General features: G+C 43.3%; 1 protein-coding gene across 2 annotated transcripts in view; it reads left to right on the top strand.

Moving 5' to 3' along the window:
• MAN1C1 (mannosidase alpha class 1C member 1) overlaps nt 1-16,334 on the top strand; it is a 352,377-nt gene that overhangs the window by 312,313 nt on the left and 23,730 nt on the right. For both annotated transcript variants that reach the window (XM_056795520.1, XM_056795521.1), the window contains exons 6-7: nt 2,387-2,510; nt 11,228-11,321. In XM_056795520.1, the coding sequence (XP_056651498.1) occupies nt 2,387-2,510; nt 11,228-11,321 (218 nt within the window). The remainder of the gene's footprint in view (nt 1-2,386; nt 2,511-11,227; nt 11,322-16,334) is intronic.

The following is a 16,334-nucleotide window of genomic DNA, read 5'->3' as shown; positions in this document are numbered from 1 at the left end:
TTCAGCTGAGGGTAGAGAGAAGGGATGCCATGGAAGCTTGAGGAGGAGAGAGAGGAAGGTTGGAAGAGATGCTGTGATGAGTGGGATAAGAAACAATTAGGGAGTTTTAAAAGGATTTACTTGTTTGTGCGGTAAGGTCCCAGTTGAGATTACATAACATAAATTTGAAGTGGACCCAAGCAACATTGTTTTATGATTTCTCCAGCTCTATTTAGCAGCACGTAAATAGGACCAGAGCAGAGGGGCTACATATAATGAGAGTAACCTAAAGCTAATGTCCATTGGCCCCTGAAATAGAAGAACCCCTGAACTAGCTGTCCTTTAAAGTTCTTTCTACTTCTGAACAGATGATCCTACAGTTCTGGAATATTTCAGTGCCCTCAGGGTCTCTTCACATGGAGGCTTCCAAAGTGTTAAAAGGAATCATCTAAGATCTTATTGACACTTCGACCCTCCCCATTCTGCTTTACATCATGACTCCCTTCAGGCACCTCAGTGATACAGTGGATAGAGTCTTCGGCCTGGGCTCTTCTAACCAAAGACTGATTTGAGTTCAAATCCAGCCTCAGACCCTTGCCAACTAGATGACCTCTGTTTGCCTCAGTTTCCTCGTTTGTAAAATGGGAATAATAATATCACCTGCCTCTTAGGGTCATTGTGAGACTCAAGTGAGGTAATATTTAGAAAAAGCACCTGACACATAGTAGGCATTTAATAAATGCTTATCCCTTTCCTTTCCCCTTTCAGGAGTACCATAAACCCTAAGTTAAATGATATGTCCCTTGAAGGTCAAGACTGCCATTTTTCATCTTTGTCACCCCAGATCTAACACATGGCCTTGCTCAGAGTATAAATCGGTATTTATTGAGTTGTGTAGTCTAATTGTCCAACCCTAAGAACAAGCTTTGCACCTAAGAACTTACATTTACAAAGGCGGTGCTATTTCTGAATATTTTAAATACATGATCTCATTAGATCCTGACAACAACCCTGTAAAGGAGATTCTACCAGTATTATTATCCTCATTTTACAGATGAGGAAACAGAGGCCCAGAGAAATGAAGTGACTTGAAAAGAATATAAAGGGCAGTTGAAAGAGCACAAAATTTGGAATTAGAGGACCCAATCAATTAATTCTATGACTATCATAAGACAATGGCATCAGTAAATACTGAAAACCTGGACTTTAACTCAGGTCTTTTGACTCTTGAACCCAAGATCCTTTCCACTACTTTATACTCTCAAATTGTAACTAAATAATGGGTGTTCAATAAATGTTGAATTAATTGGATTTTCGTGCTTTCCCCTGGGACACAGGAGCCCTGACTAACAGACCCTCATAAAGCCAGTCACTGATTTTAAGCAAGTGAGTGCCTGATGGCAAACAAGAGATTTGTCTGCCCTGGGTCCTGGATAGAAGGGCATCTTCCTCTGGGACCTGAGAGGCCATTGTGGGCAAGTACTATCCTAATATCCCTCTCCTTTTGAGCCCTTTTGACCTCCCAGTCCTTTTGGGGGCTGCTTAGATGGTTGCCACAGCTACACACACAAAGTCATGTCATGAACTTGGAGTCAGAAGAAGACCAGGAATCTCCAACATTATGATCCCAGACAAGTCACTTTTTCCCCCTGAGACTCAATTTTGTCATCTGTAAAATGGGGATGATAATCCTTATACTCTCTGACTCACAGGGTTGTTGAAGATCAAGTGAAAACAGATAGAAAGCATTTGGTCAACTTGAAAGCCAACAACTCTGAATATTATCCTCTAATTATCTGAGTGAGCTTAGAAAAGTCACAGCTCTCTGAACGTCAGTTTCCTCATTTGTAAAATGGGATTCATATATTTGTTCTCTGTAGTACGTGATGGTTGAATCATAAGTCTGAGAGTAGAGATCACTGGAGACAGCATGGTATGGTGAAAAGAACATGGGGGAGCAGCTAGGTGGCACAGTGGCTGGCCTGGAGTCAAGAAAACTCATCTTCCTAGGTGCAAATCTGGCTTCAGACACTTCCTAGCTGTGTGACCCTGGGTAAGTCACTTAAGTCCAACTGCCTAGTCCTTACAGCTCTTTTATCTTGGAACCAAGACATAGTGTTGCTTCTAAGACATTTGCCTCAATATACCATGCTGCCTCCTATGATCCAGTGGTCACTCCATGCTCTCAATCTTATGATTCAACCCTCATGTGGTACATAAAACAAAGATGTTTCCTCATCTTAAAAATGAGGGGATTGGACTAGGTGACCCTGGAAGTCCCTCCAGAGGAAACCAAGAGTCAGAGATTAAGTGACCTAACTAAGGTAACAATTGTAAAGGGGACGTGGCTGCAGGTGGATGAGTGGAAGAGTCAGGTAGGTGATGGTGGCTGCTTCTGTCTTTACAGCGGTGTCAGCAGGACCTGGGGCTGGGCATCTCTGGGGAGCAGCATCCTAGCAGAGTTTGGATCCCTCCACCTGGAGTTCCTGCACCTCACCAAGATCTCTGGCAACCCAGTCTTCGCTAGAAAGGCAAGTTCTTCCCCTGCTAGCCATGAAGAGCCCCCTGCCTTTTGGGGAACAGCATGGCATAGGTCACACTCTAAAATGGGCAATAGGGAAACATGTCTGCCTATCTGGCAGTAGGCAGGGGAAAGACTCCAACCTCCCCAGACACAAATGAAACACATGCTCCTTGGGGACAGCTGGTGCTGGGGAGGGTGAGCTCAGGGAGCACCGGGGAGGTGGGAGAGGTTCTGGAAAAGCCAGAAAATTTTGATGGGGGAAATCTGTGCCAGGCTGGGTTAGCTTGGTGGCAGGCACCCATGTATGCAAACTGAAGGAAGATTGAAGCATCAGCTCCACTGAGCAGGAACTGGCCCCATGGTGCAAAGAAGACGTCTTCCAGGCTGGCAGGCTCTGGGGGGGGGGTGGAACTTTGCAGTATATGCTGTCATGGTGCCAGTGCCTGCCCAGGTTTGCCCAAGAAACTGTTAAATAGTAGAGCTGCACCAGCTACCCATGCTCATCACTGCTTGGTTATTTACCACATGGAACTTTCCTAAAGGGGATTGAGGTGCTTCAAGAGGTAGTGAGTTCCACATCATGCCTTTTTATTCAACTCATCAAGCCCTAGGGATAGGTACTGGGGACAGGAGGACAAAAGTGGACCAGCTCCTGCCCTCAAGGGACTTACATTCTAGCAGGAAGAAATACCATGTAGATAAAGAGATTCTCTCTCTCTCCCTCTCTCTCTCTCTCTCTCTCTGTCTCTCTCTCTCTCTCTCTCTCTCTCTCTCTCTCTCTCTCTCTCTCTCTCTCTCTCTCTCCCCTCTATTTCCTTTTCTCCCTCTCCCTCTCTCTGACTCTCTGTCTTTGTCTCTGTCTGTCTGTCTGTCTCTTTCTGTCTCTCTCTCCTCTCTGTCTCTCTCTTTCTCTCTGTGTCCGTCTGTCTTGTCTCTCTCTTCTCTCTCTCTCTCAATCTCTCAATCATCTCGCTCTCCCTCCCTTTCTCTCTCCCTCTCCCTGTCTCTCTCTCTCTCTCTCCCTCCTTCCTCTCTCCCTCTTTCCCTGTCTCTTTCCCTCCCCTGTCTGTCTGTCCCTCTCCCTCTTTCCCTGTCTCTCTCTCTTTCTCTCTTTCTCCTTCCCTCTCTTTCTCTCCCCTTTCCTCTCTGTCTCTGTCTCTCTTTCTCTCATATATACATGCATTATATGTATATGTATGCATATGGATATATAGCTACACAGATATACATGTGTGCATGCATATGTAAATACACATATCTGTGTATACACATATGTGCACACTCACCATACATAGATAGCATGTGTGTGCATTCATGCATGTGTGAGCCAGACCTGGGATATATAGACAATTCCTAAGGAGGAAACTCTCCCTTCCCATATAGATGACCTAATACTCTTTGATTTATGATCTTGGAGAGTCTCCTGATGGCACTGAGAGGTTAAGTAATGCAGCCAATGTATGCAAGTGGCAAGATTCAAACCCAGATCTTCCCATAGGATCACAGATCACAGATTTAGGGGCTGCTGCAAGGGGTCTTAGAGATCATTTAGTCTAACTTCCTCATATTAAAGAAGAAGAGACTGGGAAAGAGAGAAGTTAAGCTTCTTCGTGAGTTGTAGAATTGGAATTTGAACTCAGGTCTCTGACGTAGCATTCCTTTCATTGCATCCCACTGAGTCAGATTCAAAGTAATAGTGCTAGTGGTTTCCTGAGAAAATCCAGGAATGTTTGTGGTCTCCAAGCAGAGTCTGGATGGCCCCTTGTTGAGGATGCTGTAGACCAGGGGTTCTCAGCCTTTTGGGGATTCTGGACTCCTTTGGCCACATCTGGCCAAATCTATAGCTCCCCCTTTTCAAAAGAATGCTTTTAATTGTACAAAATAAAATCCAAGGGGTTCCAAAGGAAGTCAATGATATTGAAATACTTACCAAAATATTTTTAAAACAGCTTCACAACTCTCTGGTTAAGAAGCCCAGGTGCAGAGAGAATTTCTTCTTCAGATAAGAGTCTGATGAATTCATCTTCCACTCTGAGTTTCTGTGATTCAGTGATTCTGCCAAAATTGGGCCCCAATTTTTGATAAAAAACCAGGCTGAAGTCTAGAAAATCTAGAAGATCTGAGTTCAAATTGGACCTCAGACACTTCTTAGTCATGTGACCTTTGGCAAGTAACTTTTGCTCTGCCTCAGTTTCTTCAACTCTAAAATGGGGATGAAAATAGCACCCACTTCCCAGGATTGTTGTGAAGATCAAATGAGATAATACTTGTAAGGCTTTTAGCACAGCACTGCTATATAGTTTGCTGTTGAGTTATTTCAGTCGTGTCCAACTCTTCATGACCTCATTTGGGGTTTTCTTGTCAGGGATACTGAAATGGTTTGCCATTTCCTTCTCCAGCTCATTTTATAGATGAGGAAACTGAGGCACACAGGGTGAAGTGACTTGCCCAGAGTTTCATGGCTAGTAAGTGTCTGAAGCTAGATTTGAACTCAGGAAGAGGAGTCCTCCTGACTTCAGGCCCAGCAATCTATCCACCGTGATGCCTAGCTGCTCCACTGGCATATAGTAGGTGCTTAATGAACACAGGTTTCCTTCCTAAATCAGAGAAATGCAAGACTGTGACAAAACATAATGGGCAGATGAAATTTTCGTCATATTTTGAAAGACTTCCAGAAACGGATCTCCAATAATGTCTCCATAAGAGGCTCCCACCATGGTTCATCTGAGCTCTTAAAGGCTTCACCAATAAAATGCAAAAATTTTGCTGGCACTACCCAGCTGGAAGGCTTCAGGTGTTTAAAAGGGGCAGCTGTGCCTGTCATCCGAGGCTCAGAGTAGGTGAGCTGGGGAAAGCCCCCATGAGGAGTCTGGCCATGGCTCAGCAGATGGTGAGTCTTTAGACAATAGCCACTGAGAGCAAGTCACCTCTGCGGACCTCAGTTTCTTCATCTATAAAATAAGAAGATTGGCCATCCTTCATTATAGAGGATGACTCTCCTTGAGCGGGGAGAGGGAAGAATCCAAGAGGAAATTTAGATAATATAAAAACAAAAGATTTCAATGGAAATTCAGCCCTTTTTAAAAATGAGATGTTGGCCTAGAAATAGCTTCCAAAATTCCCTCCAGCTTCTTATGGATCGTCCCTACTCTTGAAGAAGGCCTCTGGAGGGCTTTCTTGCTCTGACAATGGATCCAGTCAACCTGTCAATCATCAGCCATTCATTAAAAGCACCTAGTATGTGCCAGGCAAAAAGTAGAAACAAGCTTTGTCTTCAAGGAGCTCACCGTCTAATGGGAGAGACAACAAGCATGTGGACACATGTAAAGCTGGTGTGAGTGACCCTTTGGGGGTTTGGGGGGAGGCACTCTAGCGGCTGGAAAATGCAGAATAGCTCCAACTCTCAAATCCTCTCTTCCTCATCCTACCCTCTCACTCTAAATCCCTTTTGGAATAAGGAAGCATACTGAGGAGAGAAAGTCCCTTCATGCTCACAAGGATGCTATAGTGTGGTCGTAACTGCCCAGGAATCTTTGAGCCGGAAGTCACCTTGATTCCCCTCCTGAGGAATCTGAGTCCTTCCAGAGCATCCCTGACAAGGGGTCCCCTCCATCGTCTGTTTCAGTGCCTCATCCTGAAGTGATGGGATTCCAGAGTTGAGAGGGACTTCAGGGAGCATCCAGTCCAGTCTATAATGGAGTAGGAGATCCCTGAAACAAGTGATGGCCCAGCTTCCACTGGAAGACCTCCAGACATAGAGATCCCAGTGGTTCCTGGGGCAGCCCATCCTTCCTTTCCTAAGTAGGAAAGCCTCCTTCTACTGATCCTCAGTGTGGCTCTCTGTAATTTCTGGCAGCTAGTCTTAATTCTATCTTAACTAAATCCTTCTTCCATATCATAACCTTAGAGATACCTGAAGACCCCATTAGGTCTTCCTGAAGCATGTAGTCCCAAGGATACAATAGATCCTTTTCTAGGATGGACATGAAGGCTTCTCACCCTCTAAGTTGCTCTGAGTCGGATAGGTACACCACGTCATTGCCTTTCCTAAAATGTGGCACCCAAAACTGAATTTAATACCCCACATGTGATCTGATAAGAGCAGGAAACCAGGGGCCATCTCCTGCCCCATTCAAGATAATCTGCTTTTGCTAATACAGCCCAAGAACCCATTAACATCTCCTATGGTTGACTCATACTCAAATGAAGTCCATTCCATCCCCCAAGCCCTTTTCACGCAACCTGTGGTCCTCTCCCATAATGCCTTAAAGTTTAAAGCATTTTACAAACATCATCTCATTTTACCTTCACAACAACCCTGAGAGGAAGGTGCTATTATTATCCTCATTTTATAGAAGAGGACATTGAGGCAGACAGAGGTTGAATGACTTGCCCAAAATGTGGCTAAGTATCAACACCAGTCTCAAACTGAGATCTTCTAGACACCCAGGTCCAGTGCTCTATCCACTGTACCACCCAGCTAGCCTATCCTATGATTGATTTCTTCCATCTGAATGTCGGATTTACATGTATTGTTATTCCATTTTTTTTAAAACCTTACCCTCTGTCTTAGTATCAATTCAAAGACAGAAGAGCAGCAAGGGGTAGGCAATCAGAGTTGAGCAATTTGCCCAGCATCACACATCTGGGAAGTGGCTGAGGCCAAATTTGAACCCAGGTCCTCCCCACTCCAGCCTAGAGCTTTAGCCAGATAACTCCCCCAATTCCATTTCTTTTGTCCCATCCTTCTAACCTGACAAAGTTTTGGATCCTGAATCTCTGCTCTCTCTCTCTCGGCTTCATCTTCCAGTCCTTTCTGGTCAATCTCTGGATTGCCACCCCTTTAACCTTCTCTAACTCTTTCTTTTGTGGCATCACCTTGGTTACATCCTTCCATTAGACTCCTACTAGTTCTGTGGATACTGGAAAGGGGCCTCCACTCCAGCCCTGGAGTAACCAGAGAAAAGGACGACCAGACTGGAGATGCTATGCTCATGCAGCTGATTTGGGCTGTGAAATGGAAAGATTTCTTTCCAGTTAATTTTTCTGGTCCATTTACATTCTGGGTCTATTTTAGTCCCCCCAATCATGCCTCCTGCTGAGGTGATTATTGGCAGGCCACAAATTGGCCCAAATTCTAGATGGGGCCCATGGCCACAGTGGGGTCCAATTTAACCTGCTCAGCTGCTCACCGCCAGGACAGCTGGAAATAGCTTGAGGTACAAGCGCATCCTTGCCCTGATTTAATGGGCTCTGTTAACGGGAATGGAAATGAGACCTGACTTGGCAGAGCGCAGAACCATGCTCTGGAAAAAAGGGTCTGACAGCTCAAACGCCGACTCTCCCTTGCTCGGCTTGTAGATAAATCTATTAACAGTAGCATCTCCTGGGGTGGGGGGTGGGGGCTGTCTTTCTTCTGAGTGACTCCATAGTGTGTAGGATTTAACATATCTCTATATAGAAGTCCTCAGTCACCTTCCACCCAAGAGAGTGGCAAGAGGATCTTGTAAGAACGCAAGAGGATGGAGTTCTAGCCCAAGCTTGGTCGCTACTTTGCCAAGGATGACCTTGCGCAAGATACTGCTCTTGAATCTCAATTTCCCCATCTGGTGAGATCTTGGGCAGCCTCAGGTTCATGGAACTAGAGCTAGGAGGGACCTCAGAGGCTATCTAGTTCAACTGTCTCATTTTACAGATTGGGAAACTGAGGCTTGAGAGTTGCCATGAGAAGCATTGAATCTAGAAGGAAAGTGATGAGCCAGTTATCTCCGGGAGATTATATTCATTTCTGGCTGCCACATTTTAGAAAGGCTACAGCCACACTGGAAAGCCTCCAGAGAAGGGTAACCAGGAAGGTTAGGGAAGGAGAAGATGGACTGAGGGATAAGGGATATTTAGCCTGGAGGAGGAAAGAGCTGAAGGAACCCTAATCACTGCCTTCAGGTATTTGAAAGGCTGTCATGTGGAAAAGGGATTAGCCATGTTCTACCTGGCCCCAGAGGGACAGAACTAGAGTATATAATTAATACTCATTCAGTCGAATTGTTGAACAAATGGGGGAAGTCATGTTATGATCTATAAAATGAGAGGGTTTGACAAGACTGTCTCTGACGACCTACTCCAACTCTAGCCTCCTGTGTTCATCAAGTTCTCTCCTAGCTCTTATAGTCTATATTCTCCAATTGCTTCCAGCTCTAACATTCTAGAATCCCTTCTAGCTCTGACACTGGGTTGGTTCCAAGGTCTCTACTTTTTACATGCTATACTTTAAGTTCTCACCACTCTGATATTTTATGTTCAAAGGACCCTTCCAGTTCAGAATTCTGCATTCCAAAGTCCCTTTCAGCTCTTACATCCAACGTCCCTCTTTGTTCTGCCATGCTATGCTCCAAGGACCCTCTACACTATGATCTAAGGCCCTTCCAGCTGACATTCTTTTGTTGTTCAGTCATTTCAGGCGTGTCCCACTCTTCATGACCCCATTTGAGGTTTTCTTGGCCAAGATACTGGAGTGGTTTGGCCATTTCCTTTTCCAGCTCATTTTCCAGATGAGGAAACTGAGGCAAGCTTGCCTAGGGTCCCGTAGCTAGTAAATGTCTGAGGCCAGATTTGAATTCAGGAAGATGAGGTTTCATGACTCCAGGACTGGCACTCTACCCAATGCACCATGCACCATGTAATTTAATTAGGGATGCTTCCTACTACAGAAGGCACAACATTTTGTAATCAATCTTTGAGTTTTGGCAAGTTGGTTGAAGGAAGCAGGGATGCCTATCTTACAGATGGGAACATCTTGTAGATGGGGAGGGGGAGCAGGGAAAGTAGTCGTTGTCCTTACTGTCTAAGGAATATTGAAAAACAAACAAAATTCCTTAAACTATTTCTCTTCTTCCTTGACACCTTGCCCTTCTCCATCCAACCAGGACCAGCCTGACCCCCTCCATCTAGGATCTGACTATGTGAACAAACCTAAAAATAGGGATGAGGATGTCTGGAAGGCATTAGTCAAAAATCTTGTCTAAAATCATTCCAATCCTGAACGAGATAAGGTTCCAACTTCTCAAAAATGGAAGAACAAGACATTTCCCAAACCAGCCTCCTTCTAGGCTTTAAGAATCTCTCTACATCTCCAAGAGTTTCTCCACGCTCTGCTTGAGTCCTACCAGTGCCCAAAGGCTCAGTGAGCGGCACCTTGTGTCACTGTTGGGAAAGTCAGGTTATTGTGGCATTCAACTCAATTTCAATGGCATTTATTAAGCACCTACTATGTGTCAGGCACTGCAGTAGGCATCGGGGCTACAGAGACAAAAATGAACATGTCTCTGCCCTCCAGGACGTTATATTCCAGTGGAAACAGAAACATAATTTAGTGGGAGAAGTAGTTGACATGGAGTCAGAGGAGCAAAGTTCAAGTCCTAATTCTGCCCATTCTTAGCTGTGTGACTTGGAGTAAGGCATTTCCTGTCTCTGATCAGGCCTCTGGCTTTGATCAGTTTATTTCTAAGGTCCTTAGCGTTCTGTAACACTGTAAATAGAATTTATACTTGGGCTGCTGTCCTATGAGAAGTCCTAGACACAAAAATAATATAACATATTATGTACAATGTTGTATCATTTATAACATTATATTATATGTTGTATTATATATGTATTATAATATTATATTGTTTTATATATAATACTGTATTATATTCTATATAGTGTTATATGTATATATTATGTATTTATTATATTATATATAGTATGTTATATATAAATGTGTAATGTATATTATATACATATTATATAATAGATGTAAAATATAATGTCTATATAATGTGTACATGTTATATTATATACAATGTTTTTTATATTCTATGTAATATGAAATAATATTGATTTATCATATCTATTTCATTTTATTATTTATTTCTTATTTATGAGAAATAAATTATATTTATTATTATATTATAGCTAGCATTTATATAGCACTTTAAAATTTGCAAAGAATTTTATAACTATTATCTCATTATCCTAACAATAATTCTAGGGAGTAGATGCTATTATTATACTCATTTTCATACTTTAGGAAACTGAGGCAAACAGACTTGTCCTGAGTCATATAACTAGTAACAGTCTACGGCTGGATTTGAACTCATATCTTCTTTTTTGGGAAAATGGAGCTGGGATTATAGGCAGGGAAGTAGAGGCAGGAGAGAAAATAGCAAAGTATGAATCCCCATTATAAGCACAGCACCTAGCACACAGTGAGCTCTCAATAACTGCCTGTTGACTGACAGATCAAGCAGGCAGTGAACAAAAAGACTAAGCTAGCCACTGCCTTATCCCAGTGGCACCTGTCCCATAGCCTGCCACTCAGGGCCTATCTTGGCCCTTTTGTCCCTAGAAGAAGGTTGACTTGGATGAATTAATTACATATTTAAACTCTTTTAAATTTTAAATATAAATATAATTAAAATTACATTCTATCTTTTATATTCTGTCTCTTTTTCAATTCTACAACAGAAGGACTAAAGGCTAGGCACATTAATTAAGTGATTTGCCCAGGTAGGAAGTACCTGAAGCTGGATTTGAACCTGGATCCTCCCCACTCCAGGCCTGGCGCTCTAGCCACTGTGCAGCCTAGCTACCCCAGGATTTGGTTGAATTTCTCAGCTTGTGTCTGTGGATAGGTCAAACTCTGTCTTGGCAATGAGGAATCCCCCCTCTCTTCTCTCTGTGCAGGTGAAGAATATCCGAAGGGTCCTCAACAGAACCGAGAAGCCCAAAGGCCTTTACCCCAACTTCCTCAGTCCAGTCAGTGGCAGCTGGGTCCAACGTACGTATGTAGTGCCATCCCCCGCAATGTGAGTGCTTGCTGAAGAAGGCTGCTGTGTTTGGGGCACTTCTGGTGCTTTGGTATTGCTGTTGCTAATCATTCTCAAGAATCATTATTTACTACTTCTAATAGCTCTAAAGGCTGCAGGGTATAGGAGACAGAAGGTTAACCCTGGAGCCAGAGGGCCACCCCTGACTTGTCCTGGCAGTGTGACCTTGGGTAAGTCACTTAACTTCTTTGTGGACCAGGTAACACTCTAAGAGGATAAGTTTCAGTGAAGCTGCTGATTTGCATTGGTGCAGGGAGCTTCCTCAATGGGAATTCCCTTCATCTGTAAAACCACAGGTCCAGTGCAAAAGATAATAGCTGGCTAGCATTTATAGAGCCCTTGAATATTGGCAAAGCACTCTACAAATATTGCCTCATTTTATCCTTTGAACCACATGGAGAGGCAGTGGAATGGAGAGTTATTTATATCTATCTATAGATTATTATTATTTTTACAGATGAGGAAACTGAGGTAGGCAGAGATTTAGTGACTTGCCCAAGGTCACACATTTACATTTACAAAGTGTTTTATACATGTTAACTCATCTGATCCTCAGGAGAACCTGGAGAGGTAGGTGTGGTTATCCTCATTTTTAAAGAGGAGGAAATTGCAATGACAATAGCAATAATCATTCATATTTCTATAGTGCTTTATGGTTATGGAACATATGCACCTTTATCATTATGTTTGGGCCTTATCCTAGTCCTGTGAGAGTACTTAACTAGGCACAAGGTCTCACTTTGTTTTTTAAAAATCCTTACCTTCTGTCTAAGAATCAGTACTAAGTATTAATATTAATAGTATTAATTATTATTTGTTTTAATAATTATTTAATATCATTATTGATAGAACAGATTAGAAATCCATTATTTTTTAAATAACTATTTAATATTGTTGTTGATAGAATCAGTGCTAAGTATTGATTTTTGCATTTTTATAATTATTTATTATTAATAAAATCAATACTAGGTACCAATTATTCTTTTATTTTATAATTATTTATTATTATTGGCAGAATCAATACCAAGTATTAATTATTTTACATTTATTGATAGAATCAATACTAAGTATTCTTTTTATTTTATAACATTCAATGTTATTGATAGAATCAATACTGAGTATTGATTTAAATTTTTTTCTAATAATTTATTATTATTGATAGAATCAATGCTAGATAGCAATTATTCTTTTATTTTATAATTATTGAATATGATTATTACTGATAGAACTGATACTAAAGGCAGAAAAGCAACAAGGGCTATGCAATTTCTTGCTCAGGGTCATACAGCTAGGTAGTATCTGAGGCCAGATTTGAACACAGGGCTTCATGACTCCAGGCCTGGTGCTCTATCCACTGGACTACCTAGCTGCCCCACAAGGGTCTACTTTAAAACAGCATCCCTCTACCACCCTTCCTAGCCCATGCTTTCTCTCCTCTGTTAGGCTGCTTTCTGCTCCACAGACATTCATTAACCACTTCCCAGGGATGAAGTAAATGCTTTGCTCCTGCTATACATTCCTGACCATCTCCTTTTCAGTCACATCTCAAGTTTCCATTCTACCACGAAGCCTCTATCCAATGGTGGCAACAATCCTCCCAAGATGGAGATGACTGGCTTGAGCACCACTTTGCTTCCAGCCCCCATCAGGCCTCCTGAGAAACCTCCTGCTTCGAGCCACAGAAAGCGTTCCTTCACCCCCTCCTCATCTCTCCCACTCTGCTACTAGCCAGGAAGCCAAGGCCCTCAGGACCCCTCCCTGAGCCTGGCACTGGAAGGATTGCCAAGGTTCCTTATGGGATAGGGCACTGTCCTCAGACTCCACAAGGAAGCTTCAGTCTATAAAATCCACTTTCACTTGCAGGGGTTGTGGCCCTGTGGGCCATTTGGGGAGCTCTAAACAACTGGAACGAGAACAGATTGTGTTTGGCTGGCCCTGTCATTCCCGAGTCCCTCTGAGAGGGGAATCAGCTTAGCCCAGGAAAGGATGCTTTTTCTGATTCTGCACATCTGGTACATTATTGCCCTGAAACAGATACTCGATGACAATAAGAGCATGACAAGGGACCCAAACTGTAGACAGAACCTGGCAGCACTAGGCAGAGAAGCAGGGCTGGGTCAGACCAATGAAGTAGAATAAGCCCTGCATTTGGAGCCTGAGAACCTGGGTTCAAATCCGGGTTCTGATCACTTCCCAGTCATGTGACTTTGGGCAAATCCTAGAACCTCTATTTTCTCATCTGTAAAATGAAAGATGAGGTGGAAAGAACTCTGGATGTTGAGTCCGAGGACCTGGATTCAAATCTAGTCTCTTACTTATGACCTCTGTGACCTCAGTCAAATCCCTCTTTTGGGAATCTGTTTTCTCATCTGTAAATACTGGGGTAATAGCACCTATCTCCCCAAGTTGTTATGAGGATTAAAAGAGGTACTTTGAAAACTTTAAAGTGCTACATAAATGTTATTGCTATTATTATTATCTCTGACAAATAGCCATTAACACTCCATATGACAGGGAACTTAGTACCTGTTCAGGCTACTCAGCAATACCAGTCCTCCCACCAAGGGAGAGTTAATAAAGAGCGGGAGACTTTCCAAAATAAGTAAATAATGAGAGCCACAGAGGGCCAGACTTGCAAATAGGCCTAAATACCAACGGAAAGTCAGAATTTCTGCCAGAGAATGGTCATCTTTAGACATGTATAGCATGCTCAGCACCACTGGGGTACCAAAAACTACAAAGCTCACACTTCCTCCCTAGCTCCCCACTGACTGACTAGTTAGTAAGATAAGACACACATACCTAATAATTAAAAGCAGGAGACAGTCCGTGCTAATTGCCCACTGAGTAGGACACACAGGAAAAGCTTGGGATGTTGAGAGGAAGTAGCACGGTGGGCTGGGTTGTTCTGGAATATTCCTATGGGAGGCGGACCTTGGGCCAGGCCTTGAAAAAGGAATAGGCTTCCCTTCAGAAGAGAAAAGGGAATTGAGGGGGTAGAGTAGTCATTGATCCAGGATATATCTTGGTTGTACATAGTTTATGCATATTACTTTTGATGAATACTGCTTGTGTGGCTTGTGGCAAATCATCCAATCTCTGAGAGCATCCAGGCACCCTCTGTGGTAGACGGTTTTAATCTGGCATCCATTAACTTAATTTTTTAATGCTGTTCAGTTGTGTCTGACCCTCTGTGACTCCATTTGGGTTTTTCTTGGCAAAGATCTGGAGAGGTTTGCCATTTCCTTCTCCAGTTCATTTTCCAGATGAGGAAACTGAGGCCAACAGTCTGAAGTGACTTGCCCACTCACAGTTAATAATTAATAAATCTGAGACCAGATTTGAACTCAGGAATATGAAGCTTCCTGAGGTCAGGTCCAGCACTCTATCCACTGTACCACCTAGCAGCTGCCCCCCCCCCCATCACCACCAAAAATTTAACTCAGAATAATTGGTTCCCTTTGTAATCCTATGTGTTCTATTTTCTAAATTTGAAAATATCATTTTTGAGAAGGGATCTGTAGACTTAGACTGCCAAAAGGGAGATTCATGATGTAAAAAATGTTAAGAACCCTGCTCTGAGATTATAACCAATCTATAGAGCAGGGCTTTAAAAACCCTCTACTCCAACTTTAGGATGAGTTAGGGTTTGGAAAGGAAAGCCAGGATAAGTTAAATGACTTGTCCAAGATAATGCAGAGAATGAGTGTCAAAGGTAGGTTTTGAATCCAGGATCTCCTGAGTCAGAGATAAAAGTGCTCCTTCCATCACTTCAGTCAGAAGAGTTGTTCATCTGCATTGGCAAAGGGAGTTTCCTCACCAGAATTTTCCCCAGTCAGTGAAATTAGTTGGGCTTAGCTTCTCCTCTTCCCCTAAAATAATTATTATTATTTTACAAAATCTTAGAGTAGTGGTGGGCTTTAATAAGTTTAAAATTCTTCTAAGATTACTGAGGCAGCTATATAGAGAGGAACATGAATATATAGATTTTGAAGTCATTCATGTTGAGGTGATAATTGAACCCATGAGAATTGGATGTATGAGAAAGAGGGTGCAAATGCTGAGAAGAGAGAAAAGAGAACTTGGGACAGAGTCCTAAGAATCACCTCAGTGAGATGGGTGATGATCTAGCACAGAAGCCTTAGAAGGGGCAACAAGGGCATGAGAGGGGAAAAAGGAAGGAAGGAAGGAAGGAAAGAAGGAAGGAAGGAAGGAAGGAAGGAAGGAAGGAAGGAAGGAAGGAAGGAAGGAAGGAAGGAAGGAAGGAAGGAAGGAAGGAAGGAAGGAAGGAAGGAAGGAAGGAAGGAAGGAAGGAAGGAAGGAAGGAAGGAAGGGAGGGAGGGAGGGAGGGAGGGAGGGAGGGAGGAAGAAGGAAGGAAGGAAGGAAGGAAGGAAGGAAGGAAGGAAGGAAGGAAGGAAGGAAGGAAGGAAGGAAGGAAGGAAGGAAGGAAGGAAGGAAGGAAGGAGGGAGGGAGGAGGGAGGGAGGAAGGAATGAATGAAGGAAGGAAGGAAGGAAGGAAGGAAGGAAGGAGGAAGGAGGAAGGGAGGGAGGGAGGGAGGAAGGAATGAAGGAAGGAAGGAAGGAAGGAAGGAAGGAAGGAAGGAAGGAAGGAAGGAAGGAAGGAGGAAGGAGGGAGGGAGGAAGGGAGGAAGGAAGGAAGGAAGGAAGGAAGGAAGGAAGGAAGGAAGGAAGGAAGGAAGGAAGGAAGGAAGGAAGGAAGGAAGAAGGAAGGAAGGAAGGAAGGAGGAAGGAGGGAGGGAGGGAGGGAGGAAGGAAGGAAGGAAGGAAGGAGGAAGGAAGGAAGGAAGGAAGGAAGGAAGGAAGGAAGGAAGGAAGGAAGGAAGGAAGGAAGGAAGGAAGGAAGGAAGGAAGGAAGGAAGGGAGGGAGGGAGGGAGGGAGGGAGGGAGGGAGGGAGGGAGGGAGGGAGGAAGGAAGGAAGGAAGGAAGGAAGGAAGGAAGGA

The sequence above is a fragment of the Monodelphis domestica genome, chromosome 4, assembly GCF_027887165.1.
Source record: "Monodelphis domestica isolate mMonDom1 chromosome 4, mMonDom1.pri, whole genome shotgun sequence".
Lineage (NCBI taxonomy): Eukaryota > Metazoa > Chordata > Mammalia > Didelphimorphia > Didelphidae > Monodelphis > Monodelphis domestica.
This window is presented reverse-complemented; position numbering and strand designations above follow the sequence as displayed.